Source organism: Python bivittatus, unplaced genomic scaffold (genome assembly GCF_059951505.1).
Source record: "Python bivittatus isolate LINGU-HERP-01145 unplaced genomic scaffold, Pbiv_v1 ctg000850_np1212, whole genome shotgun sequence".
Classification (NCBI taxonomy): domain Eukaryota; kingdom Metazoa; phylum Chordata; class Lepidosauria; order Squamata; family Pythonidae; genus Python; species Python bivittatus.
In genome coordinates this window covers 81,644-101,000 of record NW_028277112.1, presented here as the reverse complement: position 1 = coordinate 101,000, position 19,357 = coordinate 81,644, and the positions used below count along the sequence as shown (strand labels likewise).

The following is a 19,357-nucleotide window of genomic DNA, read 5'->3' as shown; positions in this document are numbered from 1 at the left end:
GTTAAATACACAATGGTTCAAGTTCATTATACTACTTATACGGTATTACACAATAATAATGTTCTGGCTTAAGCACAAATTCAACTTTAGGACAGACCTTGGGAACGGAACTCATTCTTAAACTGGGGACTATTGTACATATCAATATTAAACATTAATGTAAAGTAAGGAAGATGACCTTGATGGAGATATGTAGGCTCCGTTGTCTAGGCAAAAGGGGCTGAAGCATTTTTTAAAGTCCAGAATAACAAGATAACATTTGGAAGCAGTTCAGGCAGACACCTCCCGAATTCACTGAACTATAAGGAGGAGGAGGTGCAGTATAGTCAGACTTGCAAGATTTTGTTATAGCCAAACTCAATAATAGCATTTTTAGCCTTCCTGGGGAGTTGATTTCCTGGTCTGGTCTACCTAGTGGGGCCGACAGTTAATGTCTGTCACCTATTTTAATTGTTTGATTAATGTTTTCAACCCTTACAGTATTCAGAGATGGAAAATTACCTCTATATCAGCAATAAGAATCAATTCTTTAAAACTAATCATAATGTTTGTTTCAGAAAGATTGAAACATTTTCAAGTCACATATTAATCAGACTGATTCTAATTCAAGCTGCCAGGATAGTAACATTAAGAATTTTCAACTAATAGGTATAATAAACCTGCAAAATGAATAAAGTAGTAATGATTCAGCATAATCTTAAGAATAAACAAACAGCAAACATAGATTAAATTTAAAAGGTTTTAAAGTTATTGTCCAAATTTTATGTTCACCGTATGACTTTTTACAACCTTGTCATCTCACTATCATATGCAGGTAGTGCTAGGGTTACAACAGCAATTTGGACCAGAATTTCCATTGCTAAGCAATGCAGTTGTAAAGTGCGATGTCACATGACCGTGTCATGTAGCAATGGCAATTCTGGGAGTCCTGGATGCCATCATTAAGTGAGGATTACATGAGTCATTAAGCAAGAACCTCACATGATCGCAACTCCTAATTTCCTGCTGGCTTCCCCACTGACTTTACTTGTGGGAAGCCCGGCAGAGAATATCAGAAATTGTGATCATGCAAAAATTAGTTATCATTGTTGGGGAGAATTTCTGTGATAAAAATGAATGTATTGCCTAGAATTATGCTTTTGTTTCAAACAATACCTGTTTTGATAACTAATACACCATTTAAGTAATGGCAAAAAATATATATCCAGGTATATATGGCACGGAAAAAAAAACAAGAGTTAAATTTAAAATTCTCCAAGATGCAAAGGAACAAGGAGGATTAGGATTGCCAGATTTTAAACTTTATTTTGCAGCCTATTGTTTAGTTTGGATGAAAGAGTGGTTGGTTCTGGGAAATAAAATGAGGCTTGGGTGGCATGGTTTTCTATGGTATGATAAAGTTAATGTAGATTTTAAAAATCATTATATTAGGAATACCATATTGAGTATGGAATAAATACAAGCTCAGGTTACGTCAGAATATGCCTTTGAGTTTCAGCACAGGAAGCATTTTATAGAAAAGAAACAGCAGGTAAAGAAAAATGGTTAACATACCAAGACTTGTTATTATAGGAAAATAGTGAACTTAAAATGAAACCAAGAGAACAATTGTTTGCAGAGGTATTTAGTTTTCAATCATTCTCATACATACAATTAAGAGAAAGGTTTAATGTAGACAAAAGGACACCTGAGATTGAACTACATAAGATAGAATTTGAAATTGTATTATGTACAAATGAGGAACATGTGATTGCTAAAATATATAAGCTTTCACTGAAATTTGAAACAGAAGAAGAACAGAAGTTAAAGAGTGCATGATAAAATGGGCTAAGAATTTTGATTATAACATATAGATGGGCCAATGGGAGGAGATGTGGCTGAAAGGACTGATATTTACGTTTTGTTATAACTTAAGAGGGAATTTTTATAAAATGATGTACCATTGGTATATGACACCAGAAAAATTGTCCAGGATATATAAAAGTTTTTTGTGTTAGAAATGTGGAAAACATGAAGGGCCATTTTATCATGCATGGTGGACTTGTAAAAAAGCTAGAAAATTCTGGGTACAAATACATACAATGATACAAAGAATTCTAAAGATTAATATGCAGCTGAAACCAGATTTTTTCTTGTTGGGATTTATGGATAGTCAACTGGAAAAGACTTGTGGAAGATGGTCTTTGTACATGGTAACTGCAGCAAGATTACTATATGCACAGAGATGGAACGATTCTAAAATACCCACAACTTGCAGAAATGCCAGAATTGAATTATTTGATTTGGGAGAAGGCAACAAGTACATTTATTAGTGACTGGAAACCCTTAATGGACTTTTTGCTGAAAATGGAAAAAAGTGAACTGGTGATTTATGGATTTGATGATTATAAAAGGAAAAATATGGGAAGCAGGTAATTATGACATAAACTTAAAGAGGAAGGATAGATGATAAATTTATTTGTAACTGCTGTGAAGAAGGTCAGAAGCAGATCCTTTATATGTTTTTATTTATTTATTTTATTTATATTTCAAATGTAGTCTCTTTTTTCTTCTCTTTTTTCTTCTTTTTCTTTTCTTTCCTCTATTTGCTTTTTTTATTTATCCACTTGCTCTGATCCTTCCTTCCTTCCTTCCTTCCTTCCTTCCTTCCTTCCTTCCTTCCTTCCTTCCTTCCTTCCTTCCTTCCTTCCTTCCTTCCTTCAATTTATATTGGCTATTTGCTTTCATTATTGTATAAAATCTCTTAATAATTTTTTTTTAAAAAAAGGAAAATTGCAATCACATGATCATAGCTCGCTAAGACATTGTAATCATGAGCCAGGTACTAAATGCCTGGATCATGATCGCATGACTGCTGCGATGGCTGGAATTCCGAGGACCAGTCATAAGTACCATTCGTTCAGTACTGTGGTAACTTTGAACAGTTGCTGAATAAATAGTCGTAACCCAAGGACTATCTGTAACATAAGGAGGAGCCACTTTTACATGAACATCACTGCCTTATTCAAAAGCAGATATATAATTTCTGACTGGCTGGAGTTTATTACCAGTAACCAGGGCAAAAATTTGCACAAGGAATTATTAAGATAGGATATCTACACTCCATTTTATTTACAAATAAATTGCACTGCCTTATAAAGATATTCCAGTAACATCTTCCTAAATCACACAATTACACACAATAAAAAACACAATAACAGTGTTTAAATTTAAGGAGCAAAAATCCTTCCCATCCAGGGAACTTTTTGAGTTCCAATAAGTATACGTAACTTATTTGTATATAATCCCCAAGAGCTATTTCATGCAGTGAAAACACACTGCAACATGTATAACTTACCATACAGGTGCGAGAGTTTTCTCCAATGAATGAATCTCTTAAGACCTGAGTAAGTTTACTTGCTCTAAATGGAGTATGAGGTTTATTTCGGCCTAAGGCTCTGATGCACTCCTGTAAGAATAAATATGTTTATGTTTTTTGCTCAGAACCCATGCAAACATATTTTAAAACAACTGCAAACTTGAACAACAAATAATGGATGACAAGCTGTGTTTTCCTATGCTCTTAAAATATTACAGTCAGATTCCAATTAAGAAAATTTGGATTATGAATTAAAGATATCACAGAATTGTGATTGTGTACTGTTCACATTTAAATGTTAAGACTGAAATGCCATTTGATTCAGGTGCAAACATGGAGGTATGAGTATATAATTTTAATTGCCACTGTACCTATTGACCTATAGAGCATCCCACCCTGCAGCACTAAAGTCATTTGAACCAGAAACTGAAGAAGACTTAAAATATCATTTGCTGCTGCAACCACTGTTAACACCTCTGTAAAGAGCACCTTTTTAAAGAAAGCTGAAACTTCCTCAAGACTAATTATTTTCTGTATAAAATGTTAACCAAATGAAATTAGAAGTTAAAGAAATCTCTACCAGTATTACACTGTCTGTCTGTCTGTCTGTCTCTCTCTCTATATATACACACACAGAGACATTATCCCATCCACTGAGCCTTTCTAATCAGCTAAAAGCATCAATCTTCTACCTTCTCAAGAATGCCAGCTACCTATAAAATGCTCAGGAATGAAATACAAATTAAGTCTGACAGCCAACCCTCAGCTAGCTTCAATGACAATAGGAAAGAAGATGGACTTGCTCATCCTTGGATCTAACCAGTTATACTGTTTATTTTAAAAAATAGCTGGCTTTTCATCAGGAAATAAATAAATAATATCTTACAATAAACTAAAGGTACTTAAAACAATAGTTACGTTTTTTAAAATATCCAATGTGTACAAACGTTATATTATTCCTAAAAGCCAGTATGAGCATCTCAAAGTACTGTCGCTTAATGCTTAATCAAGAACTAATCTACTATATTGTATAAATGAGCTAGCAAAGGTAAAGATACTCTCAACTGTGAGACCTGAGACAGTGATTTTGTGACATTTTTAAATATGCTATCCAGCTCAGTTCATATATAAATTTCAGCAGTTCTTTTAGTATATCAAATATATTCAGCTAAATCAAAAGCTCCTTTCCAATCTATAATCTATTGCTCAAGGCAGATTTGAATAGTTGTTGACTTTTATATTTCCAAAGGGAGAATAGTCTTTGCTTCTGTGTTCAATATAATTTACTGCAACAAATATCTTTTCATTAGACCTCTAATTTAGTCTCGAGTTTCTTGTTTTATTATTTGTTATTACATGTTAATATAAGCTTTTTCTATCTGCCTTCTTGGATTTTTTTCTACTGGATCAGCATTATTTAAACACAGTTAATTCTTTAATACAGAAGGATACCTCACTTTACTTTATCTGTGTGATATTTATCATTCAATATTATATTCAAAACCTCTGACATTGTACTTGTGAACAACCCAATCACCACAACAGACCCAAATGACCAAAACTCAATACAAAATTGAATTTCATTCACATATAAAGTAGATATTATTAAAATCCTTCTGTTGATTAATTCCAGTTACATTGACGCAATTCCAAATGACACTGGAAAAAAATCTAGAATAATGCCAAAATTATAACAGGTTAGTAGTCATCAGTTTAAGGAACTCTGGTTGGGTACAGACAGGGTACAATTAAGCAGTCCTAGGAGATATTTCTTTTGACACGGATGAAAATATGTTGGCCTCAGGCAGTTCGTTCACTGGTTAAATATATCAATGTTTGAAGAATCTGTATATGCAGCTTTTAAACAACTGACACAATTGCAGATTTTTAACTAGTTTAATAATAGGAAAAATATCTCAGGCCATTTCAAATGAGTAGTTAATATCTAAAAGGGATTTAAGTGCCTGAAGAACAGATTGAGGAATTTTTAATTAACTGAACTATCTTTTATTTTTTAATCATGTTCAAAGACTGTTGAAAAATGAAGGCTAAAGATTAAACAGAAATGTTCTATTTATTTCTAGCAATAGTAATTTGAAACATCTGTAGCTGCTCGCTTTTTGTTTTTTTTTAATCTCCTATGTAATTAGGAACATTTAGAAAGTGACAAAGCACAGCAACAGCCCAACAGTTTGGTGGTTTTATGTACATATACAAGCTGAAAAGACATACACATTCGAATACAATATGACTATTATGGATATTTATGAGGGGTTTAGAGCAAGTTATCCAAGCAGCAGAAGTTCATGTTTCCAAACTAACTATAGCCTTTTATTTTGAGAGAAATCTGTGATATAAACACTTTGTAGCTAGACTTGTACTGATCTGAATACAATCAGCAACTTCCTTTAAGGTCCAAAGCAATATAATCATCTTGTTATGCTTCCAGTATATTGCAGATTGCTCATAAGCACTGTTTTCATAGTGAATCATTCATTAATTGTATTTTGTTAGCATGAATCAATGTAGACTTTGTTATTCTTTTGGGGGTTAATAAGGTAAATATTGGCATCTATACTGTAAACGTAACAAACACAATGCTCTAAAATAAGAAGAAAGCTCCTCCCAACCCACCTTTGGATGCTTTTATTTATCTCTATTATTGCAACTTAGGACGCCCCTCCTCTTTCCCTCTCTAGATAGACAGATGTGATTCAATAAAGTTGTGTACAGAAAAATAGTATTTACTTCAAAACCTGCCTCAACAATGGGGATCCCTCAGTTTGGGACGCTGGAACAATCCTGCCCATTCTTCAGTTCAGACACAGAGAACTTGTTTACCTCATTTTGTGTGGTCTTGAATAATTTTTCCCACTGATAAGGATAGGTACATCAAAAAATATACCCTAAGCTTTCTTACTTCCTGGTAGGATAATATTATATCAGGCATAGCAACTCCTTTTAAGGTAATGAAGCCTGGCAAACATGAGACATACTGGTAGTAGGGTAGGGAAATAGAAAGCAGCATTTGAATCTTTTAACCCCATTATTATTTTATTTTCTTCTCAATTCAGGCCAAAAACAGCATCAACGAATAAAAAGCAATATTTGAAGCTTTTTTTAAACTAAATTCATAGACAGCATAAACCTCTCAAAGAAAGATATAAGCACGAATAAAAAAAAACATGTTTGTATTCTGGATGTGCCTTCATTGATCCACAAACCTCCACTGTACAATACTCATCTAACTATACTGCAAACTGTCTTTCAGGCACAGAGGCGGAAGACCTTGATTCCCGATCACAGGCATCTGAACTCACTACTGCGCTTTAACTTTAAGCGCAAAAAGTTGTTTCTTTCTTGTTTCTTAAAGGCAGAGATAGAGATGACAAGATCACCTCTCAATCTCCCCCCCCGCACACTAGTACCGCAGGCACGTCCAACCCCTCTTCACTGGTTGACAAGAACAGCAGCAGGGAAGAAGGGGTATTTCTATAGGAGTGTGAAGGGCAGCCGACTGTTGCAGGACAAGCAGACAGGGGCAGGAATCCAGCAGCGCAGCTCATTTTAGGGTTTGAAGACTCGGTGAAACTCAACATACCTCATGCTCAATACGCTATCCAAGCAAGAAAGAGAAATTCACAAACCGGCCAAGTTGGGGAGTCTGGTGTCAGCCAGCTACTGAACAGACAGCAGTGAGACATCATCTTCCAGCCATTCTTGGAAGACACAGAGACCCTATGTGTTAGCCCTTGCTAATGCAGGTAGTCAATTATATGAGCAATGAGCAGAGAAATCACGCTAGAAGCTTTCAAGATCCCTCCCAAATCTTTTGACCAAAAATCAGTGTTGTGGATCATAAAATTGTATATTTGCTTCCTTTTCACTCACTGCCATTTTCTGTTTATGGAAAACCTTAGAGAGTTTCAAAATATATCCAGTTTGGTTAAAACGGTAAAACATATTAAAAAACAAACAAACACCCAAATCTAACATCCTTTTTATCTTGCAGCATTTGGACTGAGATGCCCCAGGTAGCTCCAAAGTAAAAGGTTTTGCTTCAAACTTGTCTGAGCAGAGCATTTTCAAGGCTCAGAAATAGAATATCCATTTCAGTTCCTTCCTTTTCACTGCACTATATATTCATGTAATTTCTTTTCTCAAAGTTTTGTCCACTGAAGTCAACCATTAAGTAAGGCACTCCAATACAGTATACTGAAATAACTATTGGGATTATATAGTAATAGATTTTTATACTATTGTGAATGAAAAATACTTACCCATCTGACCATTTCAAATATGGAAGTAAACTTTTGGTGCTCTTTTCCAGGTAATGGGGCCTTAGGAAAGTGCCCTAACTACTCCTCCAAAGCCCTATGTCTATGTACAATTATTCTATCCTATTGCTTATTTACCCACCCATATTACATTAATCACCAATTTTAGAAGAATATGAGGAGAGAGAGCAGGTGGGTAAATAAATAAGTCCATGTAAAAGAAAGCCCCCGCTATATTTTTTTCATCTATCTCATATTTTTCCTTATTTGGCCCTAATACATTTACAGTATACAGAAAATAACACAACTACAATTACATATTCAAGTGTGAAGAAGTAAACTACCGATTGAATTAAATATAAAGTCTTTACCAAGAATACTGGATGGACAAAATAAAACAGGCAAAAAACAAAATCCTATAGAGACTGAACATTCAAGTTTAAGAAGCTGGCCACTGGTATAGAAGTCCAAGTTGTTAGTGGACCAGAACTGGCCCATCATTTTCTTGCTTTCAGCTTAGCCTTTCTGCAACCAATGTACAAGTTGTACTTTTCTACTGTTCCTTGACAAACCAATACTATAGTTTCATAACTAAACAAACCTGTTTAGATATTCCAGCATCGATTTTATATCTACCCTTAGCAATGAAGCAAACAACTTGAAATGACATGATATAAATGTAATAAACTCACAGCACATATCATTTAGACTTATGTTGACATGTACCATATATAGTAGCTAATACATGTGAGCATTTAAAAGGGAATATCAGTGTCTATACTAAATCATCAATGTAAACAACCATTTTTGAAAAGTTTTGCATTTGATGTAATGCAGAAAAGCCAACAAGATTTTATTAGCTTGAATTCAATGACAAGTATTTCTTTTACCTTGAGTGCTAAAAGGCTCTTGTTAATTTCAGCACCTTCTAGTCGTGTTTGCCTATCTGCACTGGAAGTATCAGCTCCTCTTTCATTTCCAGCCAAGTCAATCAGGGAAAATTTACCATGCAGTTTCCCTTTTCTCCGGAGGATGATCTGAAACACTGCATGACTTCGAGATGAGTGTGCATTTGCAGATGTTTGGCCAGATGTTCTTTAACAAAAAGATAGGGGTGGGAAAGACACAATGAAATGTTACTGAACGTTATCAGCAAGGTCAGTGTATTCAACACTATTAAGATTGTATTTTCTGTTAGAAAATAAGACATGCTCTAGCAATCATCAAAGAAAGAATCATTTGTAAGATACATATAACAATTATGCTCTCCTCTTCAATTACAACATTGGTTGAGACACATTATTAGCATGGTTTCCATTTATACTACAAATTCTACAATATCTCTAAATTCCATAAAAAGATTTTAAAATATTTTTACATCTGAACATAAAATGGGACAATACTTGAAATAATTGTTAATACATCTGAATACGGTAATTTGAATATATTCATTATATTGCTTCCTATACAAAGAGGGGAAATCTACTTATGTTGATAAATTCTATGGAACAAAAGCTTTTCTCCAAAATAAAGGCAATTTTAAAACTTCATTTTAAATTGTACTCCAAGAAAATATGTATTTTAAAAGATCAAAATATTTAATTTTTAAAATCTCATTTACTATAACTTCATATTGTGAAAGAGGGGGAAAAAAAGAATACCTGCAACTGTTGCCTATCTCAATAAGTTTTAGTACATCTTCAACACATTTAACCTCTCGCTCCTGTAATCCCACCACCTGGACTTGCTGTTTACCATCTTCTAAAACTCTTAATTTGGTCTTCCTGTTCAGTAAGTCGAAAACCTTATGGGGGAGTGGGAAGGAGGGAGAAGAGATGTGTGTGTTAGCTAGGGAATTTTTGGAGTATTAATTTAGTCCTGTCTATTGAAACAGTAGTTTATATAAAACAGAAAAGAAGCATAAACACAGAAGATAAAGATTCAGAAGTTTTATATGTGTATATTTAAAAAATAAATCACACACCTTTCCACTATAAATCTCGAAAAACGTTGCATATACTTGAAGTTCCAGTTTTTTATAGTTTGGCTTCTTCAACATTAAAAAGACATCTCTAGCTGCAAATAGATTACAATTACAGGAAATGAGAAATGGAAAAACTTCAGAAATGCACAACTGTTTACATATGGATGTTTATTAACTATATTGAGTGATCAACTAAAAAAATGCTAGCACTTATAAAATGCTTTCTGTGCTCATTGTGCTTTATTTACAATGACAGAATTTATGCATAATGTGGAATTTTAGTTTGAAGCTAAAAGCACAAAAGGAATGGAACATAGATAAATTAACAGGCTTGAGCTACTTCAACTCCCATCCCCCTTCCTCCAAAATGGCTTGAAGAAAGTCTATAATATCAATTACATTTGACCTGATTCCCAGCTTGCATTGTATGTGCACTTGAAATTATAATTTAAACCAGGAATCATAACTTAGTTGCTTTAAAAAGTCAAATATAAGTCCTGAATTGCTTAGCTATTGACTAGAGTTTATTTTCTTGATTAACACACCATAAACTAGGGAATCAGACAAACTGGATTCTGGCTTATTTCCCTTCCAGGAGGATAAAAGGAGAGGGACACCTTTTCATTCAAACATACAGTATAAAATTGTTATGGGTTTTGTATGTATTCCCCCACTCATCTGGGCATGGATTCTGAAAACAGATTACGAATGTAAGAATTAGCATTTATTTCAGAATGAAGTTTCAGATTACAATTAATCTGAAGAATAATCTAAGAATTATGAGCTAACAAAAGTACACCGAAGAATATGTTCCTACCTCTTTAACCCATGACAGACCTCTAACTCCACTCAAAAGCAATTTTCAGAATTGGGGAAGGACACAAAGATAAAAAGTCTTTTCTCTCTCTCTTTCTGTCTACACACACATAGCCATACTATATCCTGTATGTAATGAATGTAAAATGTTGCCTGGATTGATTCACTGAGCAAGGTTCATTATTGCCTGAAATCCCTTACATCTGAATCAATCAATCAATCAATCAAGATCCATTAAATTGAGGGTTTATAGTAATGGTCCAATACCAACATTTTCTAGATGAATTAGAACTTTGAAACATTACTAAAAACATTTTTAAAGCCCCAGTAAAACAATGAAAATACTAGAGCATGACCAAGTGTGGCTTTGCTGATACAGAGGCAACTGAAGCCTTTGTCCTAGGCCCACTTGAATGGAGGAAGCCCTTTTATTTTCCAGTTTGCTTTTTAAGTTAAAAGACTCCTCTGAATTTAGGGCAGTTTAGCAGGTATGCTCATTTTATATAGATTTCACTCAGATCCCGTTCTAGGACATAATGTAGCTTGTTGCCATTTGGCATAACATGTTCTTGTGAACCCAACCATTCTGGTCTGGAAACCACAGGTCTGACTTTACATATTATGCAAAGCCAGATGATTCTGATTCAGCAAACCATGGCTTAGGTTTGAAGAACCAGTCTGTGTTTTCTCAGAAGACCTGCTAAGCTCAATTGGATTTATCTCTACTACTGCCTGTAATCACCTTTTTCCTCCCTGAAAATGTTACTGTTTTTTATTTGTTTACAAATATATCAGTACAGGTAGTCTTTGTTTAGCAACCATTCAGTTATGATGGTGATGAAAAAGTAACTTTATGACCAATCCTTGCATTTACGACCTTCGCAGGTCTGTAAAGCAAAGGAAAGCTGAAGTAAGATCATAAGCACAGTTGCAGTTTCACTTAGCAACCACTTTGCTTAACAACCAAGTTGCCAGTCCCAGTTGTGGTTGCTAAATGAGGACTACCTGTAATCTACATTCTTTTCCAATAATTAAGTCAAAATAAAGAAAAAAAAAACACTAACAAGCCAGTATGAAAAAAAGCATTTTTTTTTTTAAAAAAAGGGGAGGACATGGGGAGGAGGAGGAAGAAAAGAAAAATGTGGACTCTGCAAATCCATATACTTTTACGGCTAACAACATAAAAATGATTTTGTTTTGCCTTTTTCTGATTTTTTTAAAAACTTTCTAGTCTACTCTATGTAGCTCTGATAAAACTTGGTGATCTTCTGTAACCAGGTCCATTTCTGCTTAACTTTTAAGGATTAAAATTCAAGGATTTGTAAAATTCAAGGAATTTTAAGGATTAAAATTAAAATTCAAGATCAGTTATGTATCCCATATACCTAGTGATTCATTTAAATTGACAAATGTGCCCAGAATCCACAAACTGTCATATTTTGAAAAACTCTTGTGAGCTAGAATCAAGTAATTACAAGAAAAATAAAGAAAAGGAAAAAAAATGCAGTAGTGGTCAACATGTTGGGGAGATCCAGGTTTGTGCTTATTCTCAGTAATGCAAGTTCACTGGCTGATTATAAGAAAGTCACTCTCTTAGCCTCACCTACCTCTTAGGGTCATTGTGGGAAAAAATGGAGGAGCAAGTCCTATGTACACTGTTCTGGAATATCAATCCCTCTCTCTCTCTCAGTAAAAAGTCTCAGCAGTTTCACCACCCCAGCAGCCTCTCACACACCATTTTAGAAGTTGCTGGGGCAATGGAACTGCAGAGACATTTTATTGACTAATTCCTTACTGAAGGAAAAAAGGGAAAAAGAAGGTAGCAGTGGGGAGAAACCAGAAAAACTCCCTGCTGCAAATTTTCATTTGCTCACATTTTTCAAGGTCCAACCCAAAGTCACCCAGAATACAGCTAGTGTTTGCTTTCAACCTTGATGGCATACTTTCAACAATTTCAAGTATAATCAGAGACATAGTAGCATTAAGATTTCTTACCAGCTAGTGCATAAATTCCTTTTGAACAATCTTGGTTCTTTCCTGAAAAGTCACCACCCATAGTCTGAAGGCAAAAATAATAAAATGAGCAACATTAGAGGGACAACTATGTAAATTCACAGCCTCATTTATAAAGGAGCATGACTATATTATCATTTTCACCGAGCAGATCCACTAAAATAAGCAGACACGTGCAAAATAATTGAATTTGTTCTCTCAGGATGCTAAGGTTCCCTTTACAGTACCAAAAAAGTAAATATTTCCAAAGATAAAACCCAAGGTAAGTGTGGACATTTTTAGTTTAACAGAAAGCAGTTCTTAGTGCACGTAAAGAAACAGAGCATACAACAACAAAATCAGAGTATATTTCCAGTATAATATACAATGTAAAATTAACCTAGAACCAGTCTGGGTCAGCTTCATATATTCAGTCATAATTATCTGCAACATTATTCAAACTGGTTTTTTAAAAACTTGCCCATAGGCATTAGCTGTCATACTCAACTTTCTAATACAAGCATTTGTATTTGAATCACTGTGCAAACTGTTTTTTTAAAATTCTTGCACACAACCATTAACTTTCATATCCAACTTTCTATATATATGTTTCTGTACATGTATTTTAATTTTATGTATTTTCAAATTTATATATGCCGCTCATCTCACTGTACAAGTGATTCTAGGCAGCATTACAAGTAAAAAAAACTATAAAATCTTAGAAAAAAAATATACAAGTTAAAAACTACAGAAGGTTAAAATTAAAACAAAAAGTTAAACTACCATACAAAGTATTTAATATATAAATGTTTGTTGACAATGTGTGAGCCAACAGCTGCATCACAAACAAGTAGCATTAGTACTTAAAAATGTGGTTTCAAGAGGGCAGTTAAATTATTTTTTAAATAATAATTAAAATATTAATTGTGGGAACAGAAAATGCAATTAATCTGGATGTGAAATCCTCAATGAAGGGAACAATGTAAAAATATGTAATTTATTACTGATGTAAGAAAAGGCAGATATTGTGAAATCAATATGAGGGGGACTGTGGGGGAAATGAAAACTATTTTCAAGTGATTTTATTTTCTTTAAAATCGCTATCCGCTAATAGGTAGTATACATAGAATAGTACAGCACTGAGAATCACTTGCCTATCCAAATATTTTAGTCTACAGCGTTGGCAATGGATGTCAAGAATTGAGTACACAGATGTGCAGTGCAAATTGTGAAAAAATAAAACCATTTTGCAAAACAGTATTTGCAGAAGTATGTGGTGAAGGAGAAACACCAGCCTCCTCATAAGTAAGCCACAGTTCCTGAATAAGTGCCTGCAGACTCAGTGCTTGCTAAGCATAAAGGTTGCTCTGACAAAAAGGGCAGGAGTGGGGGTTGGAGAAAAAAGTAGAGGAAGACAGAAGATACCAGAGGATGACAACAACTACTGCTGGAATTACCCTCATCAGGCCTGTATAAACAAATTCCTCCACCCAGGACTCAGCTTACTGCTTAGGCAGAAAAGATAGCTGGTTCCTCATATTGGAAAGCCTTACTTGGAGGAAAGGAAAGGGCCAGAGACTTCCCAAGTAATGCATATATTCTCATAGACAAGACTAGAAAGCACATTGAGACTGTTGGTGAAAGAGGGGGAGAACAAGCTTCAAAGTGCTGCCATCAGACCCATTTACTTCCTTGGTTTGATACTTTATTTTGAGAAATTACTTTGAGTTCTTGATTTGGACTGCTGATACTCCAAAGAGTCTGTTTTTGATGATAACTCTTGACTCTGAATGCTTAAGTGTCTGAGTACAATAAACTACAACAGGGTTGCTATATCTTTGGAGAATCCAGTGTTTGCTCTATTTCTCACTAGTCAGTTCCCCACCTCTCTGTCTACAAGGGTCTCCTTGTGCCCATCCACAAAGTACAACCAACTGACCCATGAAAAGAATACCAGAGAGGATCCCTCAAGGTGCTAAATTAAGGCATTGTGTATTGGATGCAGCAGAGCTACATCCTAAAACCTGAGCTTACTCCAGAGTGGTTGAGCAACAGCATCTTGCCATGACCGAGAAGATAGACAGAAAAGATGCAGCAGTTAAATCAAATCAGGATGACTCCTGATGAACCAACCCAAGCTCCACTTCTAAAAGAGTCAGCACCACCTACAATCAGGCTTCAGGCAGAGTAAATCCCATCACAGCCATTCTGCAAGCCATGATGTACCAGCAATAAACTTGGGCTGATGCATAACAAGCTGGTGGGAGCATGCACACCAAGATCAGCTGGGAAGGGAAAAATTTGCCAGAGAGGAAAAGGCCCACTATGAGCAATAGGATCAGGAGCAGATGTCAGCTATTTTGAAGCTCTGCAGATGGGATGCCTTTTCCATAATCCCTCCTTCTGTTCTTTCTCCACAACCTCACATAGAAATAAAGCTGGCAAAGATAGAGGACAATGAGGATACAGATGCTTATTTAACAATGATTGGAAGAGTAGCTTCTGCGTGCCACTGGCCAGAAGGAGAATGGATGACACAGTTGGCTCCCTACCTGAATGGGAAGGCCTTGAAAGCTTTCAGCAGTCATTCACCTCAGGAGGCTGCTGATTACAAACTGGTTTGAGCTGCAACACAGCAACAGTTTAAACTTCACGCTGAGGCCTATCAACAATGATTTCAAGGACATGGGTTCAAAGTAGAGGGAGGACCCAGAAAAGCCTTGAACCAGTCCAGTGAGCTTCCGAGGACGTGGCTATCTTCTAAAATGTGGACTTCCCAAAAAGTGTTTGAGTGCATAGCCTTAGAGCAATCTGTACCACTCTGCCTGAGGCAATACAGTGCTGGGTTCTAAAACACAGACCAGGCAGTTGTAACTATGTTCTACAACTGGCAGAGGACTATTTAGTGACTCATTACACTACTGTTACCAGATACCCTGAAACTAGGAAGGGTATCTGGTAACAGTATCCCACCAGCTCCCAAAAAGTGGAAGCCTCACTTGAGAAGATAGCTGTCTACTGGCTATAAAGCAGTCAGAAAGTCCAACCAATGAGTCCTACCACGTCCTATATCTGTGGTAAGGTGGGGCACTGGGCCCAAAATTGCAAGGCATGGTTGACCAAAGATCCTCCCTAAAGGTAGTACAGGGAAAGGTATCAGTGGTCAGTCTGTTATGGTCACTGAAAGGGAGACTAGAAAGGGTAGGCAGAGTAGTCCACCCACAGGAGTGAGTGAAGAGGTACCTGTAGTTATTGTAACTGAACTACAACTGGCTACTATAGTGGTCAATGGCCAACCACTGAAAGCACTCATTGATACAAGATGCTCCCAGAGTTTGATTAAATGTGCACGTGTCCCCTCAGATGCATATCCCAAGACAGCAAGTCCTTGTTTAGGGGTTGATGATGAATCCAGGCCCTATGCTGTGGCTAAGATCCCAGTAGAAGTTGGGGGATGAGCATTCTCTCTCCAGGTAGGAGTGAGTCCCACATTACCTTATGACATGATTCTGGGACCAGACCTCCCTAATCTGAAGTTGATCTTGGAGGTAACACCTGCTCTCATCACTTAAAGTCAATCCCAGACCCAACAGTTGCAGGATGAACTACCTGATCCCCGGGAACTCATGAGTGAGGCCCCAAAGAACACAAGAAAATCTACAGCTCAAAGCAGAAGGAAATGAAAGGGGAGAGGGCTCTGTATATGAGGATTCAGGTCAACAATCCTAGAGAAGAATTAGAATATAAATGGGAACTCCCTGAAAATATAGGAGAGCTCCAAGCATCTGATCACTCTCTATGGAAGGCATATTCACAACCGCGAAACCTATTGTCAGGTGATAAAGTCATCCTAAGAAATGACATCTCGTGTGTAACTGACAAATGTGGTTCTAGATTAGTTGTCCCATGGAATGCAGATCTCTAATAATGACAATTAACCTGGTCAGGATACCAGGGGCATCAGCATACATATGCCAAAATTGCACGTGTCTTTCAGTGGCCAGGAATGTATGCTAATACTCGCCAGTTTTGTGCTGTGAGAATTTCAACCAAGACAGAGCGTTACTAATCTTCCCTTCTACTACAAGCAAATTACTAGCTCAGTGGCAAGGGCCTTTTTCAGTGCTCCAATTGAACAAGACAAGAAATATGGTAAATAAAGACAATTTCTTAATAGATTAGCTTAATACTGTACATTAATTCTAACAAGGAAAGTTTTATTATCTCAAGTTGTTAGTATAAAAAAATATGGGAAACATAAATCCAAAAGTGCTTAGCACAGATCTGAAGACTGTAGACATATTTATAATATTAAGAATATTTGTGTTACAGGTAGTCCTCACTTAATGATGGTAATTGGGACCAGCAACTCCATTGCTAAGTCGTAAAGTATGATGTCACATGACCACACCGACTTATGATGGCAGTTGCAGCAGTCTCAGTTGCCATTATTAGATGAATCCCACAAAGTCGCAGCATCCTACAGTCACACCATTTGAGACCTCCTGCCAGTTTCCCCATTGACTTTGTCGGAAGCTGGCAGTGAAGGTCATAAATGGCAATCACATAACCATGGGATGCTGTGACCATCATAATTGTGAACCAGTTGTCAAGCACCTGAATCATGATCATGTGACGGCAGGGATGCTATGATGGCTGCAGCTATGAGGACCCATTGTATGTCCCCCTCATTCAAAACCATTTTAACTTTAACTGTATTAAAAAGGATGTGTGTTGATTTTGATCCAGTGTTTTTCTTTTTTTGTAAATTTTTGTATTACTTTCGTTAAAATTAAAGGAACACGGACAAAGAAAAATTTCCAGCATCACTAATCGGCAGCCTCTAAAAAGACTTTGCCATTAGAGTGGATGCTGCTGCTAACATATTAAAACAGCTTATAGCTGGTTACAATGCAGTAAAAGAACACAGTGGATGTTGAAATTAACAGAAAAACATACATGAGTTTTTCCACTGCCTGTTTGTCCATATGCAAAACATGTAGCCATTCCTCTTTCAAATATGGTTTCCACTAGTGGTCTTGCAGTAAACCTTTAGCAAAAAAGAACAGAACATTCAACTATATTATAATATTTAATTCAAAGCTAGTGAAGTTCCATACAACAGTACATCAATCCAATCTTTAGAACACTTAGCTAAAATTCTTGCTCCACTCTCACCTAAGATTTCTACAGCTAAGTTTAAGAGAATCAGCAGAATTATTACAAACAGAAATTATTAAAAAAAACAACTAAAGAACCACTGACTTGAACAGGCTCCTATTCCACCATATATACACATCTTTAAAATTAGCTTAAAACACAAGAAGATATTTAGCATTTGTTAAAGCATGTGTATACAAGAGGGTTTCAGATTCATGGCAGAAAAAGCAACATAGATGATTTAAGATAGCAAGCTGAAATAAATGAAAAGCTTGTATTCAACACAAGTGAAAATAAAAAGTCAATAGCCATGGTTCCAAAACCAAAAGTGAAAAGTTAAAGAAGTCCAATGAGCTGTATCTTCACATAATTAAACAAAAATAGTTAAATCTATGGGAACTGGCTGGTAAGAATTAAATACTTCCAAGCTCTCTGTTCTAAGGAAGGAAGCTTTCCAACGGAAGTCTTAATTCCTAACAGATCATATATTATTCTATTCATTTAATAGATTTACAAAGATGCCTGGCTGAAACCTTCCTTGCTAGCTTGGAATCGATACCACTGATACTTGTTTACTTTTTTAGCTTTCTTTTTAACAGCTGCAGTCCCAGAACTCATGGAAGTTTACATAGTAAGACATGAAATAAAACACTCATAGTGAAAGTTAAAAATTTCATTGTGACATGCCTGCAATTTCTATGGTTTTTTGCCAGCTCATCACATACCATACTTTCCTGCAGACACTCAAACAAATGCTCCATGTTAGTTAGTTGATAGCTTTGCTGATACAGATAATTTAATTCTCATAGGGAAGAAAAGAAGGATCACAGATGATATTGAAAAGACACATCAATATCAATGAGAACACATCAACTCAGAAATCCAAAATAGGGAGTAGCATGAACTAAAAAACCAAAAGTATTAGCTTTTACAAGTCCACACAAACAATACATACCTGTAGACCATTTCATTAGGGGCGCTGTCATCAAAGGCATAGTCAAATCGGAACGTTTGGTTTTCTAAGAACCTTGTTAAATCTACTTTTTGCTTAGGTTCATGTACCATCACAACATCTTTGCTTGGAATTGTTATGACATCAAGATCTTTCATTACAGTTTCTAGAGAGGAAATGAAACACTGCATTAATTTTCAGAATACCTGAGTTTAACAACTGAGACATTCATATGACAGTGAAATTAATTGAATCAATCTGTGATGAAATAATGTGATATTATGTAAAGTGTTAGACATATGGAAATAGGCTACAATATCTTTTTATGTAAGGATCATTCTGTGAACCTTTAATAAAAATCAAGTATGTTTGCTAGTGCTCATCCCAAGTAAGAATTACCTTAGAAGTTAAACTATACAGAATAATTTACTTTAAGGGGCAGTTGTGTTTGAATGGTTTCAATTTAATGCAAAAGTATCTACAAACCTTTGATATTTAAGAAATTAGATGTCTAAGTTAATATATCATTTATTACATTTAATGAACACATTGTTTACAACAATAAATATAAATAATAAAAAATAGGATATTAAAATAATATAAATAAATATATTTACAATAATCTACAGCAAATACGTCAATTGGAATGGAAGGTCTGAATGAAAAGATGCACTGTAAGGAATTTACAAAATGAAACCTTAAGTATACCTAGTTTCTTTCCAAACCTAAAGTAGTCATCTCTTGAGTATCAATTCTGTCAGCAGTCCATGGGAGACAACTTCAACAAAATTTAATATGGAAATATTTTGTTTGGTATT

The 19,357-nt window shown here is 35.5% G+C and overlaps 1 protein-coding gene across 5 annotated transcripts in view; it reads right to left on the bottom strand.

The window, feature by feature from the left end:
• The window catches only part of KIF2A (kinesin family member 2A), a 79,938-nt gene that overhangs the window by 14,741 nt on the left and 45,840 nt on the right, over window positions 1-19,357 (bottom strand). For all 5 annotated transcript variants that reach the window (XM_088130445.1, XM_088130446.1, XM_088130447.1 and 2 more), the window contains exons 9-15: window positions 18,543-18,705; window positions 17,387-17,477; window positions 12,431-12,494; window positions 9,620-9,711; window positions 9,297-9,439; window positions 8,526-8,730; window positions 3,338-3,448 (exon numbers count right to left, since the gene is read on the bottom strand). In XM_088130445.1, coding sequence (XP_087986571.1) covers window positions 3,338-3,448; window positions 8,526-8,730; window positions 9,297-9,439; window positions 9,620-9,711; window positions 12,431-12,494; window positions 17,387-17,477; window positions 18,543-18,705 — 869 coding nt within the window. The remainder of the gene's footprint in view (window positions 1-3,337; window positions 3,449-8,525; window positions 8,731-9,296; window positions 9,440-9,619; window positions 9,712-12,430; window positions 12,495-17,386; window positions 17,478-18,542; window positions 18,706-19,357) is intronic.